A 23,560-nucleotide genomic window follows, 5' to 3' on the forward strand; every position below is an offset into this window, starting at 1 on the left:
ATATTTGAAAAAAATACCGGAAAACACGTTCTCCTACTTGTACTTGGTCTATCAAATGGTATTGATGAATCTGTGTTATTAAATGCTGTTAGTGTATATTAATAATTTGTAATAGACCTGCTGAACATTTCACTCCAAGAAACAATTGTGTCCCAAATGATGTACTATGCACTATGTACTCTACCGTCTACTGTATGAGTTTTAGCAGAGTAGCATTGCATAAAATGATTTCTCTGAAGCACTTTTGAGATGTCTCTAATTCTAATTTCTAAATTCAAATTTTTTTTTTTTCTTTTTTTTTTCCGCAATTACATATCATATGGTGTTGAAAGGGATGTTGGTTTTATATCTTGTGATAATCATCAAGTATAATAAAATTGCTTATACACGTAGCCCCCGAATTATGAAATACTGTAAATAGATACTGTAGATAAGTCAATTATTCATCATTCGTAAATTGGGCGTTTGTAGGTCAGGGCTGACTGTATATAATAATTCTTATATGCCCCTCCACAATTTTGATTTTATTGTATTTTTTTATGTTTCTTTTTAAAACTGATTGGAAGCATTAGCCAGTCTCGTCAAACACACGTAATGCGACTCCGAAGGCAGAATACCCCAAATGCCCTTGTCTTTACAGGCCAATTGTGCGTCCATAATCCATAATCTAATATAGTAGTATCTCGTTATAGTAGTAACTCGTTTCCTCTACCATTTCCCAACATGTAAGTAGGATGAGGTGTCTAACATTTGTTGGAACTACAGTTTATAGTGTAAAATGGTGCATAAGTATATGATTTGGGATCCACCTGCCATGTTCACCAGTGTGAGGAAATTTGGTTTATCAATTTAAGAAAAACTGCTTTGACAATATTTATTACATTTTTATTAATATGTATGTAGTTCTGTCATATTTTTCAACCTCATGAATATGATTTGTCCCAAAGTGCAATTCTGTTTCCTCTTCTAGGTGTGGCAGTTTTTAAGAAAAACAAGAGTCATGAAACTCTGCCCTCTTATGGTACTTAGTGAAAATTGCACTTTCTGTTCCCACTCCTTTCATATCAATCTGGTCAATAAGGGTTTACTAATATCAGTTGGATTTCAGATTTTTCTTTTCTCATGCAAAGCTATTTATCAAATAATAGAACTCAGATCATTTAATTCAGTTTGTTTGGTTAGGACTGGCTGGTTTGACTAACTCCAGAACAAGTAGCAATGCTGATTACCTTCAGTGACACCAGGACCCTTGTGTTCAAATCGAAATAAATGGTCATGTGTTTTAGTGTCTGTTCTTAAAACTTGTCCCTATTGCATGCTACACTTTACACACACAATCAAGCAGGAGTATATTTCAGCCAGCCATCAATAGCGATCTGCAATCCTTTAAGATCTAATCCACCTCTTGGATGCTTTACTTCTGGGGCTAATTGCCAGTGTGTGCTCTGTAGGTGTAATTACTAATTGCTTAATGCTTTGTATTTTTTGCCTCTTCATGGTCTTTTGTGTGGGGTGCAGTGTGTATCACTGTGCATCAGTGGATCTCATGTGTTTCTTCTTCTCAGGAACAACACTTTCTAGAAGATATATTCGAGACAGACTTCCCTCTCTAGGTATTCTCTACATGACCAACCTAATCAACTAGTGACTAACCAGTTATGGAGTTAGACACATCACAATTGATTGATTGTTTTGTTTTGTTTTTATTTTTTGGTGGGCGGGTGTAGTTTGTAGATGGGCTTGGACATTGTATTGAGGCAACAATGAATGTACAGGGTTATTCAAAAAGAATGAACCGATATCATGACGCATTGCTTCAGTTCTCAAGCATCCTCATGTATTAGTCAGTGACCATTTGAAAGAGGAGTTATCCAAGATTGGAATGGCTGCCACAGTAATGTAATCGGTTCATTCTTTTTGATTAACCCTGTATTCTTGCATTCCTTGGTGTCATACAGATTGCAGTGTTTCAGGGATTAGAAACATTGAACTGCAGTTGGGGAGAGAAAAAGTTCAACAGAACTCAAACGGAAATGGTGCAAATTGTTTCTAATGTCTGATACATTGTGATATTTGTACTAGTTCTTTGCATTTCTTCTCTCTCTCTCTGTGTGTGTGTGTGTGTGTGTGTGGGTCCTGTATGAAAACTAGTAAACAAAAAACTACTTCGTCATGAGCAGTGTATTTACATAGTCACATGCAAAGCTTTTTTTAGAACTCAAACAAGTGTGAGGAAGAAGGTATGCTGTGTCAGCATTTAAAATCCCATTTGTCCCTAGGTGTTGCTGTGTTTCGAGACAGGCTACCATCTTATGGTATTTCTTTTCATTTTCATTTTTATTTTTTATAAAAAAAAAAAAAAAAACATGCTCCTGACAAATCACATGGGACATGGAGTGTGATTGACTTTTTGAAAGAGTGCATGCATTAAAAAAAATGTAATAATAAAGTGAAAATCATGGATGCGCTACAAGAACTTGGGGATCGAAATAAAGGGGTTGACCTCTGCTATTTGTGAAACCTGAACACTGGCATTACAATGGATGTTACAGAGGGCATGGGGATTCAAAAGCAACTTTATGGCTTAGAAATCATCGGCTTTAGTGTGTTGTTTTAGCACATTATGCAGACTGTTTATTTCCAGTTTGTATGTGTTCAGAAGGATCTCTTTGCAGAATGGATTATGCTTCATTGACAAATCTGCTCTACTCACCCAATCAGTATTTACCATTCAGCATCATGGATGTCTGTAGTATAGTATCTTTTTGATTGATGTTTTATATAGTACATGTCTTTGATTACTGTGACTGCGCTGAAATATGAATTATTTTGACTCACCAGCTGGAGACCAAATAAGAAAATCTGGAACCACCTGGTGGTGATGTAATACTGAAAAATGTGGCTCTGCTGAATTGTTAAATCTGTGTGTAGACCTGACCTGGAGAACTGTGATAAAGGCATTAAGATGTCATGATGTTTATTTCTTAACTTAGAACATTTTCTGTTTTTGTTTTAAAAAAAAAAAAAAAAACACACCCTGCAGGTATATCCAGACCTCGTTCAGACAGCGCCCCACCCACCCCAGTTAATCGGCTAAGCATGCCGCCACCCCCAACCACCACCAACACCACACCCCCTCACAGCCGAAGACACAGACCCACTGCAGTTAATAAGACCACCAGCAAAACCTCTACGGTACGTTCCAGCAAATAAACATTGCCAAAACCTTTCGAAGGCTTATGTAAGCAACATTGCAAGAATGCACTGAGCGCCTGACATCCCAATAAAATTGTTTCGAACACAAACAGACATAAAATGGACCGGATCTAATTGTGGTATTAATGTTTAATGTATGCATAATTCATTCTCTGTGGCTTGGCGCTTGGCATTTTCCAGACTGGCCAGTCCAAAGTGTTGCACCAGCCGTCCTCCACCTCTCCTCTGTCCAGCCCCAATCAGACGAGCTCCGAGCCACGACCGCTGCCCGCTCCAACCAGACCAAAGGTCAACAGCGTGCTGAACCTTTTCGGCCAGTGGTTGTTTGACGCCGCTCTCGTTCACTGTAAACTTCACTCGGGCCTCAGCAGAGAAAGCAGCGTGACTGGTAAGGTGTTTAACCTGGACGGGGACGTCTAATGCTGTTTAAAGCCTATTGCAGTCACTTGTTTTTGTTTTGTTTCATTCTTTTCTCATTATCTCCCTTCCTGATTTTATTTCCATCTTATTTTTTACCTATACAAAATGAGGCAATTCCTACCTGCAAGATTGTACCGCTTTAAGAGTCGATTATATGTGCCATTAAGGTAGTAAGTAAGGACGCAGTTACAGCATTCATCAGCTCAGAATATCTCAGAGTAAAATAGCTTGCTGTAGAATTGTAACATTATTGATGGGGAGAAAATGTTTAATTGTTACAGAACAAGTGACGACTTCTAACAGTTCTCTATGATCGCAAGTTTGAATCCTGAAGATGCTACTGTACATCTATCCATGAGCCCAAGAGAGAAATATTGACCATGCCATCTGGGTGGCATTGCGCTCTTTGTCCTGTCAATCAGAACAGTAACCAATCACTGATGTGTGTGCTCATGTATGAGGAAGAGGTTAAACAACATTCTTCCAAATGGTTAATTTGCCCATGAGCAGGATTCAGTAAGTGTGGCTCGTACCCCATTTAAAATAGCCAATTACATTCAGCTTATCTCTCAGCCTGAGCCATAATTGACAGTACCATGTGTGTGAGGTGGAGCAAAATAGTAAATGAAATTGACTGGGTAAAAAAGAAAAAAAAACAAAATAAAGTGTGCAAAATTAAACAGCCAAAGACACTTTTACACCCGATACTTATGCTTGGTCTACAAATTTCAGCAAGGGATGCTTCGAAATGTTAGAGGGTATTTGACTAGACAGAAAAGTTGGACAGGAGACACAGACCTGCAGAATGAGGCCATTGATCTGTTCTGGTTCAATGTAAAATTTATGCATATATCTTCTAAAACGACAACACGATGTGCATTTGGAACAATACATTTGTCGCTTACAGATAACTGTACGGTTAACACGTTCATTGTAAAAGCAACATTTTGTTTTCATGGGGACTGCAAATACAAAAAATGCAAAAAAATAAAAAAATTCAGCCTCAAGGTGATCATAAAATAAAAAGGTTTTAGCCTTTAGCTCTAGAAGTGCATCACATGCATGTGGAACTATATTCGGATCAGTAACAATTAAAAAATTGATATTAATTTATATTTAAAAAAAAAAAAACATTCAGAATTTAAAGGTAACATTTTTCATGGAACTTATTTATAACCATATCATGAGCCGAATGTCCGTTTGAATTGTAGTTAATTGTCCATCTGTTTATTTTTTTGTTTGTTTGTTTGTTTTTCTCCCATTTCTATACATGCATGGTGAATCACTGAAATTCAGTGTCTTGTTCCAGCTGTCTAAGAGTACCATTGCCTCTTAGCTTTAAAACTATCTAGCAAATAAAGACACAAAACACAAAAAGACATAGTTTCTGGATCTCTATTACTGCTGTTCTTTGATTTGTTTCCATTTTTATCTCTGTTATCTTGCAGCAACATTTTTCCAAATTCTTCTTTCTTATAAATCTTGTAAGTAGGAACACAAGCTTTACCAGTTGCAATTATTTGGTTGGTTTCTTTTTTATTGATTTTATTTTGGTTTTGGTTTTTTTTCCTTTTTGACTTGTTCCTTTGTTTTTTTTGCTTTGACATTGTCACTTTTTTGTTGTTGTTGCAGTATTTTCTTGGGACAAGTGATTTGATCATACATTGCTTGAGTCTGGTATTAGGGGTCCGGGAAATTTATTGACTGCTGCCCAAAATGGCTCAAATGCAACAAATATTCTGAATTCTCCATCAGTCAATGATAATCAGAAGCAGCAAAAGCCTTAGAATGTTTGTTGTGATTGATCCTTTAATAAAAGAAAAAAAAATGGTATTGTTATTTTTTTTGGATGTATTTTAACATACGCTCATTCAACATGTTGCTCATATCATCCTTCTAAAGGACCTCTACTAACCAATCTCCTTCAAAGAAACACAACAACCCACATTGTATTCAGTTACGCCTGGTGTTCTTTTTCTTATTTTCTTTTTGTTTTTTTGTTGACGGCCGACAAATTTTTTATTTTTGTTCCTGTTCCGTATTTTTGTATGGACGTTCCTGCATGTTGTGGATGTGTGTGCAGTTTGGTTTTTCTCATAGTGTGCCTTTTTATGATTTCAAGGTTGCTGATCAATTTGTCATTTTGCATTTGATTCATTTATTTTTTTATTTGTTTTGCAAAATCAAAACGACTGTGCTCAATAACAGGGAGGCTGACCAGGAGAGCTTGTCTTTTTTTTTTTTTTTTTTTTTTTTTTTTTCTTCTCTGTTTTCTTTTTTCTTTTTTTTTTTGCATCTGATTTTCCCTCAAAGATCCAGAATCATTATTGTACAAGACTTGTGTATGAGTTTGAACGAGCAGATTATTATAATTGCATACTGTTTGTTAATATGGGCGTGTTCCAGAGACAGTAAAACAGTAATAACTAGCGGAACTGGAATGAGATTTATATATTCATTTAAATATAAAACAGATACATAAATTATATTAATTTAAACCTAACTTGCATAATACCTTTTAATGCAGTGTAGCCTGCATTGTATTTGCAGGATACCATTTAGTATTAGTAGTATTATTATTTTAATTTTGAGTTCTCTTTGTCTGTAATCCCTGTTAAGACCATTTTTGTTTGCATGCATGTATTGGTAAAAGACTATCACTTAAATTTGTCCTCTTTTTTTTTTTTTTTTTTTTTTTATTTTTTTTTTTTTTTATATATCTCCCTCTGCCTCTTTCTCTCAGCTCTTGCTACTCAGGCTGGAGTTGAATTGAGGAGAAAAGGGTCTCAGATGTCCACCGACACAATGGTGTCAAACCCTATGTTTGACGCCAACGAGTTCCCGGACAATTACGAGTCCGGCCGAGCGGAGGCCTGCGGAACACTGTGCAGAATCTTCTGCAGCAAAAAAACTGGCGAGGAAATTCTACCCGTTTATCTGTCTAGGTAAGAGGTTATGGAACGAGAATGTATTATGACTTTGGTTTCGCTTGATGCTATGCTATTATGCTAGTATTATAATAACTATTTCTGTGCACTATATTGTACCGTTTCCTGTGATACTACAATATCTCAGGGGTGAGTCAGCAGTGGTGGACAAAATAATGCTGGCCCTGCTAGTGTGATAGCCTGGTGATTTGTACACCATTATGAACCTTCATAAAATAGGTAACATATGAAAGGGAAAAAATTGCTAATGCTTTGTAAAATTGTCTTTTGTTGACTGAGACACTAGGTATATATACAGTCAGCTCCATAAGTATATAGACATAATTTTTCATTGTTTTGCCTATGTATACCACAATAAAATTGGAAGGAGACATGCTAAATGAGATATTTTAACAAAAAATATTGCCAGCCATTTTTCTGGCCGGTTTGGTTGCAAGGTTAACTTAAATAAAATAGTACTAAAATTTAAAAAAGTACTAAAATAATGAGAACTGAATAGTTTAGAGAAGGTAAGGAAGGGCTCATGATCCAAAGATCATTAATCATCTGTTAAATATAGTATGGAATGAGCATGTATGTCTGCCAATGTAACTGGGCCACTGGTGGTTACTGATGTAGCAGGATTAATGCGGCTCCATCCTCAGCATTCTCCTATTGATATAACCCATGTCCCTCCTCTGCACATGTTCAAACCATCTCAATCTCGCCTTCCTCATCTACATGTGCTGTCCCATTAATAAACTCATTTCTAATCCTGTCGATCCTCGTCACTCCCAACGAAAACCTCAACATCTTCAGCTCTGCCACCTCCAGCTTCACCTCCTGTCTTTTACTCACTGCTACTGTCTCTAAACCATACAACATAGAAGGGTATCTGCAAGAGTAAAAGGGAAAGTTTATAGGACTGTGGTAAGACCTTCTATCACAAATCACTCCTGTCACTCTTCTCCACCCACTTCACCCTGCCTGCACTCTTTTCTTTACTTCTCTATCACACTCTCCATTACTTTGCACTGTTGAACCCAGGTACCTGAACTCCTCCACCTTCTCCACCTCTTCTCCCTGCAACCGCACCACTCCACTGCCCTCCCTCTCATTCACACACATGTTCTCTGTCTTACTCCTACTGACTTTTATTCCACTTCTCTCCAGTGCGTACCTCCACCTCTCCAGGATCTTCTCAACCTGCTCCCTACTCTCACCACAAATCACAATATCATCCACAAACATCATATCATCCAAAAAAATCCAAACAAAAAATTAATTTCAGTTTACAGAAACACACAGTTGTGTTTTTTAATTTTTTATATATTTATTATTATAATTTATTTATGTTTTAGTTTGAAATGATCCTAAAATTTGGAAATGTTGTCTTTTTCTATGACCTGAATCCTATGGAACACCATTTCTGCCAAAAAAAAAAAAAAGGTTTACCCTATTCCGACAATTTTTTCTAGTAATTCTGAATTTATTTCTTGTAAACATCCAACATTTCTGGTGCATCCACCAGTAACCATGTTGTTGGCCTGAAGTTTAAAGCTGTTGGTGTATGAACGAGGCTCCTCTGCTTCATCTGTCTTGTTTTGTCTCCTCCAGAGCTGATTGTTGAACAGCGTTCTCTCCAGGGATCAGAGGCTTAATTTGATACCATGCAATTCTATTGATTGTTGAATAATTAATTTTTAATGTGTAAAGCTTTCTGGCACTGCAGAGAGGGAGTTAGCCCGATTGGCTAAAAAAAAAAACCTCGGAATTGCAAGGAAAAAAAGAATTCTGAATTAGGCAAACTTTTTATTTAATGTCGTGGAAACGGGCGTCTATGTTAATCTTCTTCTCGCTCCTCGCTGTTTTCTTCCTGTTCTTCCTTTTTTCATTCTGCAGCGTCTTTTGTGTTTCCTGTCCAGAACGCTCCAGAGTTTAGCAGGTGGTGCGTCAGTAATAATGGTCCGTGGAAAACACAGTGCTCTTTGTGTCGTTAAATGGACTAAACAATTTTTTTACATCGAATTACTCGAGTTTCTCAAGAAATCATTACAGCCCTACATTCAAGTATTACAAAAAATCCTAATATTTATAATTGTTAGTTGATTCACTTATATTTCAGCTGTATACCAGTGCTTTACTTTGATTGCACAGCTGTTTATGGATTTTTGTTTTTTATTTATTTATTTTTTTTTATAATTTCTCTGATAAGATTTTTGTTCTCTATTTATGACAGGTTCTACATGGTCCTCATCCAAGGCCTTCAAATCTCTGACTTCATCTGTAGGCCCGTTCTGGCCAGCATTATCTTGAACTCCTCAGCTCTGTTCTGCTCTGATCTGAAAGGGATCAACGTTGTGGTTCCGTACTTTATTTCTGCACTGGAAATTATTTTACCTGACCGGTGAGCAGCTCCGTGACAACAATGAATTTACATAATATTATCCCAGTATAAAAAAGAATTACTAGGTGTCCCAGAAGTATTACATATCAGCTGTACAATGTTAATTTTTATTACTTCTTAATTAGGAGTGATTTAGAATGATATCTTGGATATGATCAATAGCTTTGAGGTTGTACTGGTTTTCAGGTTCATCCTTAATTTCTAGAAACTCATCAAAACCTTTATGTAGTGCACCTCACTTAGTACATGATTGTTGAAGCTGCCTGGAAAACAGATACTAGACACTATAGAAAGTACTCTGTTTCATTAGCATATTTATCTGTCATTAATTCTTCATTTATGACAAAAATATAAATCAATGTAAGAGTTTTGAGAGACCTACTTCGCGCTCTCTCTCTCTCTCTCTCTCTCTCTCTCTCTCTCTCTCTCTCTCTAACTCTGTTGCAGGGAATTGGTCAAGTTTAAATCATATGTAAACCCCACTGAATTGAGAAGAGCTTCCATTAACATACTGCTCTCCATGCTGCCTCTTCCTCACCATTTTGGCAACGTTAAATCTGAGGTAAGCACCTGAAAAGTTTGAATCTCAGTGGTTCCATAACCACAAATCACATTCCTGTTCAAATTTGCTGAGTCAGCTATTTATTAATTTGTTTATTTCAGGTTCTTTTGGAAGGGAAATTCAGCAATGACGAGGCTTCGCCACACGACAAGCCCGTGTCCTTCCTTTCGCTCAAGCTGCGATTGGTCAATATCTTGATTGGTGCTCTGCAAACCGAGACGGATCCACTCAATACGCAGATGATACTAGGTTTGCTTGTTTGTTACATACCGAATTGATTCAAGCCTCTTTAATCATAAACATATTTTGCACTACTTTATGCAGCTTGTCAGCATGATCGATCGTCCTCTAGCATTCTGGTTGGTTATTTGTTTGATTTTTTTTTTCTTTTGTCTGCAGCTGCAATGCTGAATATTGTTCAGGACTCAGCACTTTTGGAATCTATAGGAGCCCAAACTGAAGTGGTAAGTTTGGAATATTGTGTAAATAAATTATTTTTTTCCTATAATGTAAACTTGTAAACACCATTGGCTCTGTATGCTGGGCGCATCCTTGTCAGCTCTTTAGCTTGTGAATCAGTAAATCATGTACACGATTTCCAGTCCTGATAAGGACCCTGTCTCACTACACCACAATACTGTACATTGATGTCTTCGTTTCTGTTGACAAGGTTAGTAATTTGTAATTTCCTCACTCATGACATGAAAACACTAACACAATAAGGGAAGTGATTGATACACGCCCACTGGTTTCAGTGGAATTCTTAAATCGAATCTATGAAATTTGGTTATATGTACTGAACGATTTTGAGTTGTATTCCAGTCTCTGAGCTTGTTATGGAGGTGACTGCCCCAAAGAATCAAGTAAAAATAAAATGTTTGTAGGTCTTTCCATCTGTTTGTTCTTTCTTGCTCATAGTCTTTAAAGGGTGCAAGTAATTTTGGAATTAACAAATAAAAATTATAAACAAAATATATTGTTATAGAAGCATTGTTTTTTTTTGTGTGTGTCCTCTCTTGTTGTTTTTAGGGAAGTGTGGACAGCGGTAATTCTTTGGCTAAGAGTCACAGTCGCAATAACAGTGGCATCAGTAATTCTAGTGCTGGCAGCTCGGAGGCCACCACTCCAGACAGTGAGAGACCTGCCCAGGCCCTTCTGCGAGATTATGGTAAATCTAGAAGAAAAGTCGATGCTGATTCATTCCAGGAAAATATTTGTCTAAAACAAAGTCTAGCAGAAGATATATCCATCAAATGTCTGTCTCCGTGGCCCTGTTTTCATCAAGTCTGTGTACTGCAAACTTGCGAGATGTTTTTTCTCATCAAGGCATGTTGTGAGCATAGCCTTTGCATGGTGCCAACACATTTGTTGGTCGTTGTGTAAATACTGAATGTTGCAGGATTATTCAAACTCGGAATCAAGATTACTAAACAAGCCGATACACAACCCCCGTTCGTGTTTTGGTCTACGTTTTAAATGCATGGTTTTAGTATTGATCGACTGCACCGTGTTATTTGTGGTGTTTTGTGCGAGAGAGATCTTGATTATTGCAGCAGTAGATTTAGTCGATATGCATGTACACGCTCATGTGCATTTATGTGTTTGACATTACTTTTCTTGTTCTATGTGGCTGCTGGCTGTGTGTCAGTGCTTTGCTTTGCTTGGCTTGTGTGTGTGTGTGTGTGACTAACCCGCTCTCTGTGGCATGCTGTGTGTTATATCCCAGCTCTCCACACAGACACGGCAGCTGGCCTGCTGATCCGCAGCATCCACCTGGTCACCCAGAGACTCAACTCGCAGTGGAGGCCTGATATGAGCATCTCACTCGCTGCCCTGGAGCTGCTTGCTGGCCTCGCGAAGGTACTCACGATGTAATATGTTTGATGTCTGGAAGAAATGAAATTGTTTGATTAATTATTGAAGATAAGCAGTGACAGAAAGAGGTGCATTAGTACTGCACAGTGCTGTCTTATTGGCTTAGACTTACTTCAGCCTCAAGCAAAGGATTTTTTTGTTGTTTTTTTAACTCAGGGTCTGGTAAGTCATAAGCCAAGGCACTGCAGGTGATCTGTCTTATGCCTTTCTTAATTAAGACTTACTTCTGCTTTTGGCTTCAGTGCTGAGGCTTTGCTAAGTAGAGCTGATGAAACACAGCTGTTCAGTTTAGTAGGTCATGCCAACAGAGTTCTCTTCCAGCACAATGCCTGGTAGACTGGTTTAATAAATGGGTTTAAAAATTGTTTATGAAGAACTGGTGGCTAATTAGCTTAATCTCAGACTGACTAAGAGAAATGTAGCGTTTAATTGAAGAACATTTGCTTAGAGGAAAATTATGGATATTATATAACACTGAGACAATTTATTTTATTTTGGCGGATGAAATGCAACTGAAAAGAAATGTCTGCATTTGTTTTCGACTATTTCATGTGTACACAAAAGTTTGCAGACACCAGGTCATAAGTATGATATTTGCTTTTTGAGCATCGCATTCCACGTTTTAGTCCCAATTTGCTCTTATAATTCACTCCACTCTTCTGGGAAGATGTTTCACTAGATGTTGGAGTGTACTTGTAGACATTTGTGTTGATCAGACACAAGGGTGTGAGTAAAGTCAGGTACTGTTGTAGGTGAGGAGGCCTGGGGTTCAGTCAGAAATTAGATCAGAGGGATCAGATCTTCCATCTTCATGGAGCTCACTTTGTGCACAGGGGCATTGCCACACTGGAACAGGTTTGGGTTCTGGAAATTTGTATTATATCTCATCCAAAGACGTCCAGCTGCCTTCAGCTTTGTGGTAAAAGTTTGGAGAAGAACCATTACATTTTCTCCATATCCTGAAACTGAGCGTTTAGGGCTAGATCGTATAACTTCCTGTTTCACTGTGGTATAAGTATGAGGTGACTGAGAAGACAATTTAGTCATACATCAGCATTGGGGTTATTTAGTGTGATAATCAAGATGTTTAAAACAATCAAAGCTGTATTGAACTTTCCTGGTAGAGGGACACAGATGTATTTTGCCCGGGTGTACAGATAGATACAGATTTTTTTTTTATTAAGAAATGGGGTTGGAGATTTTCAGAGGATGGCAATTTGGTCAACCGAAACTCCACATGCCTTTATGCCACAACCACATCAGCAAACTACAATAACGGGATGCTATAATAATAAAATCAAACCACAGATGTCTATGGAATTCACTACAGTTACTTAAACCTTTGACTGTAACTGGTTTCTGAAAAAGTAAAACAAATAATAATAATTGAATGCCTGTTCAATATGGTGGTGGGTCCGTGTTGAAATACATGGCATCATGGATTCCTTAACACACTAGGGAATTTTAAATGGCTACCTCTGCCAAGAAGCTACAACTGGGTCATCTTTGGATATTCCAGCAAAAGTGTTTAATGCTTGCAGAATCAAGCTTTTGGCATGGCTGTAAAGATATGATCTAAAGAAGAGGAGTGGAGTGCATCTTGCATTAATGACTGATCTCAGATCACGTTTTCAGTTTCCTCCAATCTCATTATAGCACGATAAAATCTCAAGCGTTACAGAAGAGTGCTGAGGTATGTTATGATGGACGAGGGAGTTAGCACAAAATTAAGGGTGACAATAAATGTGAACAACTACATCTTCAGAAATGTGCCTTTCTTTCATTAGGTAAAGGCATGTGTGGAGTCTTCAGACCGGAAACGAGCTGTTAGTTCAATTTGTAGTTACATTGTGTATCAGTGCAGTCGGCCTGCCCCACATCACTCCAGAGACCTGCACTCCATGATCGTCGCTGCCTTCCAGTGCCTCTGTGTGTGGCTCACAGAGCATCCTGACATGCTCAATGAAAAGGTGTGCAGTCATAATAAAACAGATTGTATTAATGAGTTGAGTATTAGCAAGTATGTGCATGTCTTATTTATTTTAATTTTTTTCCTTTCTATATATATGCTAAATTCATGTCTTTTGCTGTTTATTTTGCAGGACTGCTTAATAGAAGTGCTGGAGATTGTTGAACTGGGCATCTCAGGTAGCAAGTCTAAGACGGGAGAGCAGGAAGTGAGGTACAAGGGTGACAAAGAACACAATCCTGCCTCCATGAGGGTAAAGGATGCAGCGGAAGCTACATTGTCGTGGTGAGTTGTCAAAGCGATTCTCAACAATATAAGGAAAAAAAAAACAGTAAGTGGAAAATATAGGAAATAATATCTTAAGAGAAAATAGATCTGAATACTGATCTGAATTAGTGATCAGTGTTTTTACAATAAGTACGGGTGTTGCGAATAAACCCTATTGTAGTTTTACCTATCAATCACTCCTGTGTTGTGTTTATTTTGTATTTTTTTTTATATTTTAAGTATAATGCAGGTGTTGGGGGCATTCCCATCTCCCAGTGGCCCTGCCTCCACCTGCAGTCTGCTGAATGAAGAGACTCTGATTAAATACTCCAGGTTGACCTCCACATCTCACAGTAACTTCAGATACTTTGTCCTTGATAATTCGGTCATCCTGGCCATGTTGGAGCAGTCCCTCGGCAATGAACAGAGTGAGTGGAATTACCGGTATTTATAAATGGGATTTTGAATGGCACTTTTTATTTTTATTTATTTATTTATTTTTTAGGGTGTACCAGAAGAATTTACTTGAATATTTATCTAAGTGAACAAAAATAGTAATCTACTTATCTAAGGCTTAAGCAGTGTGGGTACCTGGAATTATACTGATAAAACTATATTTATAACAAGGTAATTTTTTGTGAATACAAAAATATATACAGTGGTGTGAATTTCTTTGGATCTCGGTATAATATCTAGCTTTTGAAAATTTTTTGGTTTTATTTCACTTTGTCATGCAGGTCCTATTTAAGAGATTTCTTGGTTGCGAGCAGGTGTGGCAGTAATCAGGCCTGGGTGTGGAGAGAAAAATTGAACTCGGGTGTAATAAACCACAGTTTTCACACAGGGCCATGTAGTTTTGGATTTAGTTTTCCCTCAATAATAAAAACCTTCATTTAGAACATACATGTTTGTTTTCATTTGTGTTATATTTTACTATTTAAATTAGTTTGATGATCTGAAACATTACAGTGTGACAAACATGCAAAAAAATAAGAAATCAGGAACCACTCTGTGTATGTGTATGTGTGTATATATAAAATGTGTGTGTGTGTGTGTGTGTGTGTGTGTTTATATGTGTATATATAAAGTATTTTGATTTCCTTTCAAGTATTTCACTGAATTTCTTCAGAAATCTACAGGTTTTCTGCCAAAGTACATTGGTATTTAAAGCTCTATGTTGTAGCCTCGGAAACTGAGCCTCAGTCTCAGTTAAAAAGAAGCACTTGTATATAGTGAAGCACAATGTTATATTAGACTTGTGTTCTTTAAGTGATGAATGATGTTGGCTTTATTCCAATCATGTCTCTAAGCAGTTAAGACATTACATACATTGTAGTTTTGGGGCATTCCATATATTTTTCTTATAGATTTGTATTAAGTTTAGATTTTCTGTTTTCATTAGGAATATTCTCTACCATAGCGCAGACTTGTGCAGGCAGGCAAAATTTTGTGCACCTGGTTTTGTGCAGCATTCATTAACAACACCTATTTTCAGATACATCACCCAAGTAGATATTTATGCAAGCGAGGCATTTTCTACACATGCGTCTTTGTCTGTTTTTCCAGACCCCTGTCCATCCGTCACAATGCTGGTTCGAGGCATGTGCGGTCGCCATGCCTGGACAATGCAACTGTTCCACCAGCCTCGAGGAGCCAGAGCCAATCAAAAGGTAATTTCCAGTCCAAACACCCAGTCAGAATGTAATGTGACACCTTTATCAACATAATATTGATATCCGTCAACATAGTATTGCAGAATAATCATCTACTGCCAATATACAATAAAAAAATAATAATTTGTTGATTATTGTTACATGGTCTCTCTCCTACAGCAGGTGTTTGTTCCAGAGGTTCGTCCAACCCCCAAAAATGACGTCGGGATTCGATTTAACGTCAAACACAGGCCGTTCCCAGAAGAGGTGGACAAGATTCCGTTCGTCAAAGCTGATCTGAGCATTCCAGACCTACATGATATAGTAGATAAGGAGGTAAGACAGATCTTCTTGTTCACTTGTTTAATATGCATTTGAATCACTATAAAGTTGAAGACTGGAAAGAGCTGCAATATGTTTCTACTGACTGGAAACCTTTATATGTGCAGCAGCATACTGAGTCAGGAAACATGGCGCGATGTTTGTGTACCGGTTCTTTTTACTAGTTTTGCTTGGATGAGTTCTCCTTCCGCTGCTATTTCATGGATGCCGACAACCAAAACTTCTGAAAACTTTGTTAGAACAGTATAGAATAGTTCATATTTAGTCATGATAAGGCTTGCATTAATTAAACCAAAAAATGAGTTTTCCTGTTGGTTTCAAAACTGTCCTATTAATATTGTTTTATTATTCAGTTATTCAACTCGTGTTATTGATGCTAAGATTATAGCATCAATTACTGCCTCGTAAAACAGTAAGTGTAACTGGCAGTTAATCTTTTGGTGTTTGTGTGTGTGTGTGTGTGTGTGTGTGTGTCAGCTGGAACAACAGCACGATAAGCTGCGTGGCGTGATGGTAAAGCAGATAGATTATGAAACCAACCTGGAGCACTACACCGAGGACTTGTGGAGGAATAAACCTTTCCCCGACCCGCTTACTGACTGCAAACCTCCCCCGCCCGCGCAGGAGTTCCAAACCGCTCGCCTCTTTCTCTCACATTTCGGCTTCCTATCACTAGAGGCGCTCAAGGTAATAGGACATAATGTACAGTGGTACCTTGACCTACGAGTGCATTAATGTACGAGTTTTCCGAGGTACGAGTCGTCACTCGGTCGATTTTTTGCTCTGTTATGCGAGCAAAAAATTGAGGTACAAGCTCGAGACGCCGCTGCTAGATGGCGAAGCGAAGCCAGAAAGCGAAGATTGTGACGAAAATTAGGATAAGCAAAGAAAAAAAGTTAAAAAAAGTTTAGGGCACAGTAGTGATAGTAAAAAAAACTTTTTACTCCTCCTCTGCCTATCGCCTCTACATCTCCGCCTACAGGTTTCCAAAACTCGTGCTTTTTTATTTTTCTCGGCAACAGTGTTACAGGTTAGTCAAAGAAACTTAGAAATGAGCATCAGAAAATAATAAGGACATAATCCTCGTCTTGAACACACGCAGTAATAGCGGAAAAATGCTGTGCCGGTCTTTTCCCAAAATACCGCTATGCTCCTAAAGGAAGCGCAACATATTTCACCCGTTACACCGTGTGTAACGTGTTTTTCGTTAAAGCCTGTGTAAAGTACATTAGTGTACACTACACTGCGGTTTATAGACAGGTGCGGCTTATTTATGTTCAAAATAAAAATATTTGTAAAATTCAGTGGGTGCGGCTTATATATGGGTGTGCTTTATGGTCCGGAAATTACTGTATATCTTTACATACTCTTTCCATTATGTTTTTATACAAGATTTGTTATTTAGAAATGTATTTTCCTAATTTAATAACATGAAACATAAAAACGGGGTGGCATTTTGAGGGTTGGAACGGAATAATGGCATTTTAAGTATTTTTAATGGGGAAAATCGATTTGATGTGCGAGCAAATTGAGATACGAGCTCGGCCACGGAAAGAATTAAACTCGTAGGTCAGGGTACCACTGTATTAGTCATGGCAAACATGTTAATTGTATATGCATACCTTTTATTTATGGATCTATTTTCTATTGTTATTCTATCTTTTTTTTTTTTTCTCCTCATCCACATTTTGCTTATGACAGATTTGTATCACTAAGTATTTGATGTGTTTCTTCTGGCTGAAGTGTTGATTGTTGCAGCTGCTGTTTGAAAAAAAGAAAAAAATGCAAAGCATTCATTCTGAACCTTAAGCCAAAGGACATGGTGTGTATTGGACTATCAGTAATCATACAGCCTTGTTTTCCTATTTCTTTCTCAGGAGCCGAGTAACAGTCGCTTGCCTCCTCACCTCATCGCTTTGGACTCGGCCACATCAGGCTTCTTTGATGACGTTGGCTATCTGGACTTGTTGCCGTGCCGACCATGCGACACAGTATTCATCTTTTACATGAGAGCAGGCCAGAAGTGCAGCCAAGAGGTTGGAAAAGCTTCTGTACCCCGTTCACAGTACTTTTATAAGAATTCTTTTGCCGTTTAATGAGCTAATGTCTTTTTTTATGCCTCTACGTAGATCTTGAGGAATGTGGAGTCTTCGGCAAGTGTGCAGCCACATTTTCTGGAGCTGCTGTTGTCTCTTGGCTGGCCGGTTGAAGTAGGGCAACACCCAGGCTGGACCGGGAGTGTGTATACCAGCTGGACTATCAACACATCCAATGGCACAGATACACCAGGTACATATTTATGCACACACACACACACACACACACACACACACACACACACTATTCAGCAGTGTACTGTTGAGTGCAGTTTGTGTATCTTGCTGGTAGTCAGGTATCGATGTCTCTGAAACACTTAGTATAGTTAGCATTGACTGCACACTGGTTTTATGAGACAGTTCACACAAAGTGTATGTTACTCGATCACATCATGAGGCTCAGCACAGCTTTTCAGCTGTGGGATCAATGGGTCATGGATAACTAAAAATGTATTTTATTTTTCACTCTGGTGTTGCAGATGAGTTTGTAGCTGTCGGAGAGACGGGCGGAGGAATTTTTAACGGAGAAAAGAGGGTGCTTTACTACGCTGATGCTCTGACAGAAATTGCCTTTGTGGTGCCCTCACTTAGTGACTCCTCAGGTGAACACCTTCAGAAGCCGAATGAATGATCACTTCATAGTTGTTGTGCACTCTGATCACTAGTTGTTATATTTGGTTGTTTGATTGCTTGCGGTATTCGAATATTTAAGTATTATGAAAATATTTGTAATCGTTTTTTTAGATTACAATGCAAGACACTAGCCTCTTCCTGTCAGTTTTGTAATTGTAAAAAAGCAATAAATAAATAAATAAATAAAAAATTCATGATATCTTGCAATTGTATATAGATTAGATATTATTATCCTATTACTCAACCCTACTAAATATTTTGTTGCTGTCATGCTTAGGATTTGAGAAATACTAATACGCTAAACGAAATGTTGTAGAGTCCTGTGTTTGATGTTTTTATTTTTTTTAGTTACATATATTGTATTTCCCTTGTGTGTGTTTGTGTGTGTAGCCGAGTCGTCTGAGAGCGGTTTTCCCACAGCGGACTCGGATTCTCAGATGGAGCTGATGCCTAGCCTACTGAAACAACCCAACCTCACACTGGAGCTCTTTCCCAACCACTCTGACAACATGAGACCTGCACAACGGGTACAAACACACACACACACACACACACACACACACACTCTCTCTCTCTCTCTCTCTCTCTCTCTCTCTCTCTCTCTCTCTCTCTCTCTCTCTCTCTCTCTGTGTGTGTGTGTGTTTTCCCTTCTCCCATGTGCTCCCTCTTTCTTTGGGGTGACAACAGCAAGTCCCTCAATTTCCCAGGAGAGCAAATGGGTACAGGATGAACATCAAAAGAAAAGAAATTGCAGAGCCGGAGGCCAGTGTGAATTGGGCCTGGGATTTGGCAGAGCCTTCTGCAGTGAAATTGAGAACTTGCTGATTGCATTTCCCACAGCCACAATGTCTTTTACAGCAAACACACACTCACTTTACATGCTCGCCCTTGACACGTCCACATGAAAAATGCATACTTTGAGAGCAATATGTCACCAATATGTGCAGACTCAAAATCCAATTTAGTTTATTTTTTTCATCTGAATTTAACAGCTACCTTTTTTATTTATTCATCATGTTTAACCATTTCTTCTTGTTGTTTTTTTTTGGTCAGTCTCCGACAGTGAAGAGTAAGAAGATGCCATCAGGAAGAAATATCCCACCTCTGGGTCCAGAGACGAAAGTACTGGTGGTCTGGGTGGAGCGCTATGACGACATTGGTAATTTAAAAAAAATACTGTGTCTGTAAAAACAAACAAACAAAAAAACATCATAAAATTAAATTACAGGAGGACAGATGGGTAATTTGACAAAACCATTTAAGAGCTATGATGGATTCTGATATGGTTAATCTTTACAAATGGTTTGTTGATGAGACATTTTACTGTATGCTTCATGTTTGTCTAAACAGTGTAAACATTTTTTGAATTTTCCTGGTGGTTTTTTTTTTGTTTGTTTGTTTGTTTATTAGAGGAGTGCTTGAGCAGTATAATTCACTGAAAGATTGTAGAGTATTTTAAGAAAAAACAGCTAAATTGATCAAAAGAAATTGCAAATATATTGAATTTCTCCATTCACTTCAATCCTGCTATGCAGCCACAGAGAAGTAAATGGCAAATAGAAAAGCATTTCAATTTGCATTCTGGCTCTTCAACCAGTTTAACCATTAGATGACTGACTGGAAATACCAAAAATATCCCAAATATCTATAAATATCGAGGTTTCTAAAACTTTCTGAAATGAACCGATCTGTCTCTTCACAGAAAACTTTCCCGTGTCCGAATTACTGTCCGAAACCAGCACAGGAGTGGAAAGTGCAGTCAACAGCAGTGCTTCCAGGTCAGTAACTGCACACAATATTACTTTTAATTCTTAGATGTTAGCCCTCATAATTCACTTTGGTCTCCGTCTCATTTTTGTTGGTTTGTTTTCTGTTTCAGACCCAGCTCATCGGAGAAAGATGTGCCAGTCATATTTATCCACCCGCTCAAGACCGGCCTCTTCCGCATCAAGCTGCATGGAGCCATGGGAAAGTTCAGCATGGTCATTCCCCTCGTGGATAACATGGTGGTCAGCAGGAGATCACTGGGTGGGTTTCCGTTGTGTGGTTTGATGTGGCCACTTTTATACGAAACAGCTGTATGCATTCATGCAAATTTTCAGTCAGCCAATCAGGTGCAGCGGTCCATAAAAGCATGCGGATATAGACTGAGAGAATGGAACCTGATGCTGTACATTACTTTTCTTAACCAGTCTGACTGCTCTCTGGCCCACCAAAACTCACGTTTTTTTTTTTTTCCGGCTTCATTTTTGTTTACACATTAATACGAGTTTTGTATGAAAATGAGTGTTTTACATTATTCGCATTTGTCATATTGACTAGAAGACTTAGTTGAGCGTGAGCTTCGATTCTTTATGTTCTCTCCGTCATCTCTTCCAGGTTTCCTAGTGAGGCAGACGGTAATAAATGCGTGTCGGAGGAAGAGACTCGACAGCGATTCGTACAGCCCTCCGCATGTGCGGCGAAAACAAAAAATTGCTGAAATCGTTAATCGTTACCGGAACAAACAGCTGGAGCCAGAGTTCTACACGTCACTGTTTCAGGAGGTTGGAGAGACGAGCCTAAACCCCTAAACACACACGCATACATTGCAGCACTTTTTTCCATGGTGGAGAGTTGCTGTGTTTTTTTTGTTTGTTTATTTGTTTGTTTGTTTTTCTTTTGTTTGTTTTTAATTGCCAAATGGCTGTAGACTTTCAGCTGTCAAAAGCTGTATATTGTATGTTTATTGCCCATGTGACAGCTCGCTAGCTGGTCCAAATGCTGACGCTGGAAAGGATGCTCTTCCATTTTCTCATTACTGTATGATACTGTATGTTTTTATTTTTTACATCATAAGAGACCGGAAAAGACAACGCATAGGTGCAAAAACATTTACTGCGATCTATTGTTCATAATAAACACTAATGTGAGTGTCAACCATGGAGTATGAAGGGTGACCCTGGCTTTTCATCTCCAGATACATTCTCTCTCTCTCTCACACACACACACACACACACACACACTAGTGCCAGTCTGTGTTGATGCATAACACTTGATATTGTTTCTTTTTAAACTCAGGTGGTTTTATTTTTCATATGCATTGACATGGTCATGGTCATGCACTCCAACAAGCTGACCTCAGCTTCATTCATTCATTCATTCATTCATTCATTCTCTCTCTCTCTCTCTCTCTCTCTCTCTCTCTCTCTCTCTCTCTCTCTATTCTATTCTATTATCCATTAACTGACTTCACAGAAGTCCTTATGCTGATACTCCGTTCAAAGAATGTTTGGCTCTTTCTATTTTATGTATTTATATAAAACAGTTTAGGAAAATGACTTTAACATTCCCTTTTATTAGTTGAAGTCAACAACAAACTACTGAACTCTCCAGTACACCAACATCCCAGACATTTGATGCTTTCGATTACCATCTTACAGAAGTCCTGTCATATGCTTTGTGAGAATTTTATTTTTTCCTCCCCAGCGTAATCCAGACATCTTTTCAATTGAAATTCATAAGGGCTATCTTTGGTTTTGATTCAAGTTATCTGATAAATGTAGGTGCCATGTTTTTTTTTCCCCTCTAATTTCTGCTGGATGTCAGAAACACTGGTCTTTTTTTTAAGAAGTATTTCTGTGTTTTTTTTTTTTTTGTTGTTGTTGGTTTTTTTTTGGTTTTTCTATTCCTCACTTTTGGATTTAAAAAGATTCTTTGACCCGATCATGTTTTGTCTCGTATTCTCTGAGAAATGCATCGTCATCTTTGCCTTCCTTGGTGTGTTTTGACTTGTAGCTTTCTTAAACACACATCACTACAGAGAACTTGACTGAAAGGAACGACTGTTAAAAAACAAATATAAATACGTTACTGTACTGGTCCGTGATGCTCATTCAGGTTAAACTGCTTGTTTTATTTCACTCCATTAAAAATACAACAAACAAAAAAAACTAAGAAAGAAAGCATCTAATTAAAAAGAGGACAAGTCTTGTGCTATACAAAACTAAAATCCCTTTCTTTAAAATGAAAACATTTGACACTGAAAACACAAAAGAAATATGATTCACCATATCAATTTTTTTATATCAATAAAAAAAACCTTCAAATTTCAGCTGAAGTTGAATTGATACCTTTGTCCCATTTTCCTATTGACACCACCGACTTCATCGATCTATGTTTCCCCACACACAGGACTTGGGCCTTTACTGGGCTGGTTTGAGACGTCCATCTTCTCATTTCTGTAAATAATGAAGGCATCGACTTTGTATAAAGTTGGACTTTAAATGTAAATATAAGGGTGTGAAGTTTTGCTCACTCATCTTATTCTATTAGGAAAGGCACAAAAAAAAAGTGAACGCTTGTTTGTATTTATGCCTATCATATATGTGTCCTAAAGAAACACATTGGGTATTGAATGTAACACATATAATGAAATAAAGATTTTAATTAACTTCTTATCATATTATTTGCTGTGCTGTTTCACTGTGTCTCTGTAGTGGATTGTGCATGATTCCATTCGGTTCAAATGAATACGGTTGATTGTACATATTAGGGATGTGCATCTTCATATCTGATGCAGCTCGCATCTGCAGTGTGATCTGATGACAAGTTGATTCAACACAATGCAATTTAATGCAGTATGATGCAGTGGTAAAAATATAATGTTATGCAGTTCTATACTGTACAGATTTTATACAGACAGGTTCAGACAGACAGCAAATTATATATTTACTCATCGCCTTCTGACTTCTAATGCATGCAAAAATAGCACATAAAAGTAGTGCAAAAAAAAAAAGATTGAATAAAGCCAGACATTTTTATCCTGTTCAGTCTCTGGGAAGATGCAGCTCTACCTCTGTTATGTTATTCTATATTCTATGTGACTCTCAGGACTCCCTTCCGCCTTTGTTGTGTTGTGATACGTCATGTTTACGTTTCAGCAGTGGTGCTGAGAGAAATGTTGGTCACAAATTATTGGTCACTTTCTAAATAATAAAAGTATAGTGCATCTAATAATTGTATATAAATACATCGGTTTTACGGATGAGAAGATGTTCAAAAACGGTGCATTGTGATAAAATTCCAACTTGCATGCACACCTTTTAAATCGATGCACCACATTGTTAACTTGTGAATCTTACCATCCCTATTACAGGTGCATTTTAATTGAGGTGGTTTGAAATGAATCACATACATTATGTAATTTTTGGCA

General features: G+C 37.8%; 1 protein-coding gene across 10 annotated transcripts in view; it reads left to right on the forward strand.

Annotated features, from left to right (window-relative positions):
* ralgapb (Ral GTPase activating protein non-catalytic subunit beta) overlaps positions 1 to 22,810 on the forward strand; it is a 39,823-nt gene extending 17,013 nt beyond the window's left edge. For 3 of the 10 annotated variants that reach the window (XM_046873901.1, XM_046874436.1, XM_046874354.1), the window contains 26 exons: positions 971 to 1,021; positions 1,566 to 1,613; positions 2,280 to 2,315; positions 3,044 to 3,195; positions 3,397 to 3,604; positions 6,380 to 6,581; positions 8,803 to 8,970; positions 9,418 to 9,532; positions 9,634 to 9,781; positions 9,932 to 9,996; positions 10,562 to 10,700; positions 11,259 to 11,392; positions 13,195 to 13,377; positions 13,510 to 13,661; positions 13,884 to 14,071; positions 15,210 to 15,313; positions 15,476 to 15,631; positions 16,115 to 16,324; positions 17,515 to 17,673; positions 17,767 to 17,926; positions 18,213 to 18,335; positions 18,757 to 18,893; positions 19,420 to 19,525; positions 20,069 to 20,144; positions 20,246 to 20,394; positions 20,746 to 22,810. In XM_046873901.1, the coding sequence (XP_046729857.1) occupies positions 971 to 1,021; positions 1,566 to 1,613; positions 2,280 to 2,315; positions 3,044 to 3,195; positions 3,397 to 3,604; positions 6,380 to 6,581; positions 8,803 to 8,970; positions 9,418 to 9,532; positions 9,634 to 9,781; positions 9,932 to 9,996; positions 10,562 to 10,700; positions 11,259 to 11,392; positions 13,195 to 13,377; positions 13,510 to 13,661; positions 13,884 to 14,071; positions 15,210 to 15,313; positions 15,476 to 15,631; positions 16,115 to 16,324; positions 17,515 to 17,673; positions 17,767 to 17,926; positions 18,213 to 18,335; positions 18,757 to 18,893; positions 19,420 to 19,525; positions 20,069 to 20,144; positions 20,246 to 20,394; positions 20,746 to 20,939 (3,563 nt within the window). In that variant the 3' untranslated portion in view covers positions 20,940 to 22,810. The remainder of the gene's footprint in view (positions 1 to 970; positions 1,022 to 1,565; positions 1,614 to 2,279; positions 2,316 to 3,043; positions 3,196 to 3,396; positions 3,605 to 6,379; positions 6,582 to 8,802; positions 8,971 to 9,417; positions 9,533 to 9,633; positions 9,782 to 9,931; positions 9,997 to 10,561; positions 10,701 to 11,258; positions 11,393 to 13,194; positions 13,378 to 13,509; positions 13,662 to 13,883; positions 14,072 to 15,209; positions 15,314 to 15,475; positions 15,632 to 16,114; positions 16,325 to 17,514; positions 17,674 to 17,766; positions 17,927 to 18,212; positions 18,336 to 18,756; positions 18,894 to 19,419; positions 19,526 to 20,068; positions 20,145 to 20,245; positions 20,395 to 20,745) is intronic. The other 7 variants (XM_046874118.1, XM_046873972.1, XM_046874051.1 and 4 more) reach the window with 7 other exon arrangements.
* Positions 22,811 to 23,560: the final 750 nt, after the last annotated feature.

This window comes from Silurus meridionalis, chromosome 1 (assembly GCF_014805685.1).
Source record: "Silurus meridionalis isolate SWU-2019-XX chromosome 1, ASM1480568v1, whole genome shotgun sequence".
Lineage (NCBI taxonomy): Eukaryota > Metazoa > Chordata > Actinopteri > Siluriformes > Siluridae > Silurus > Silurus meridionalis.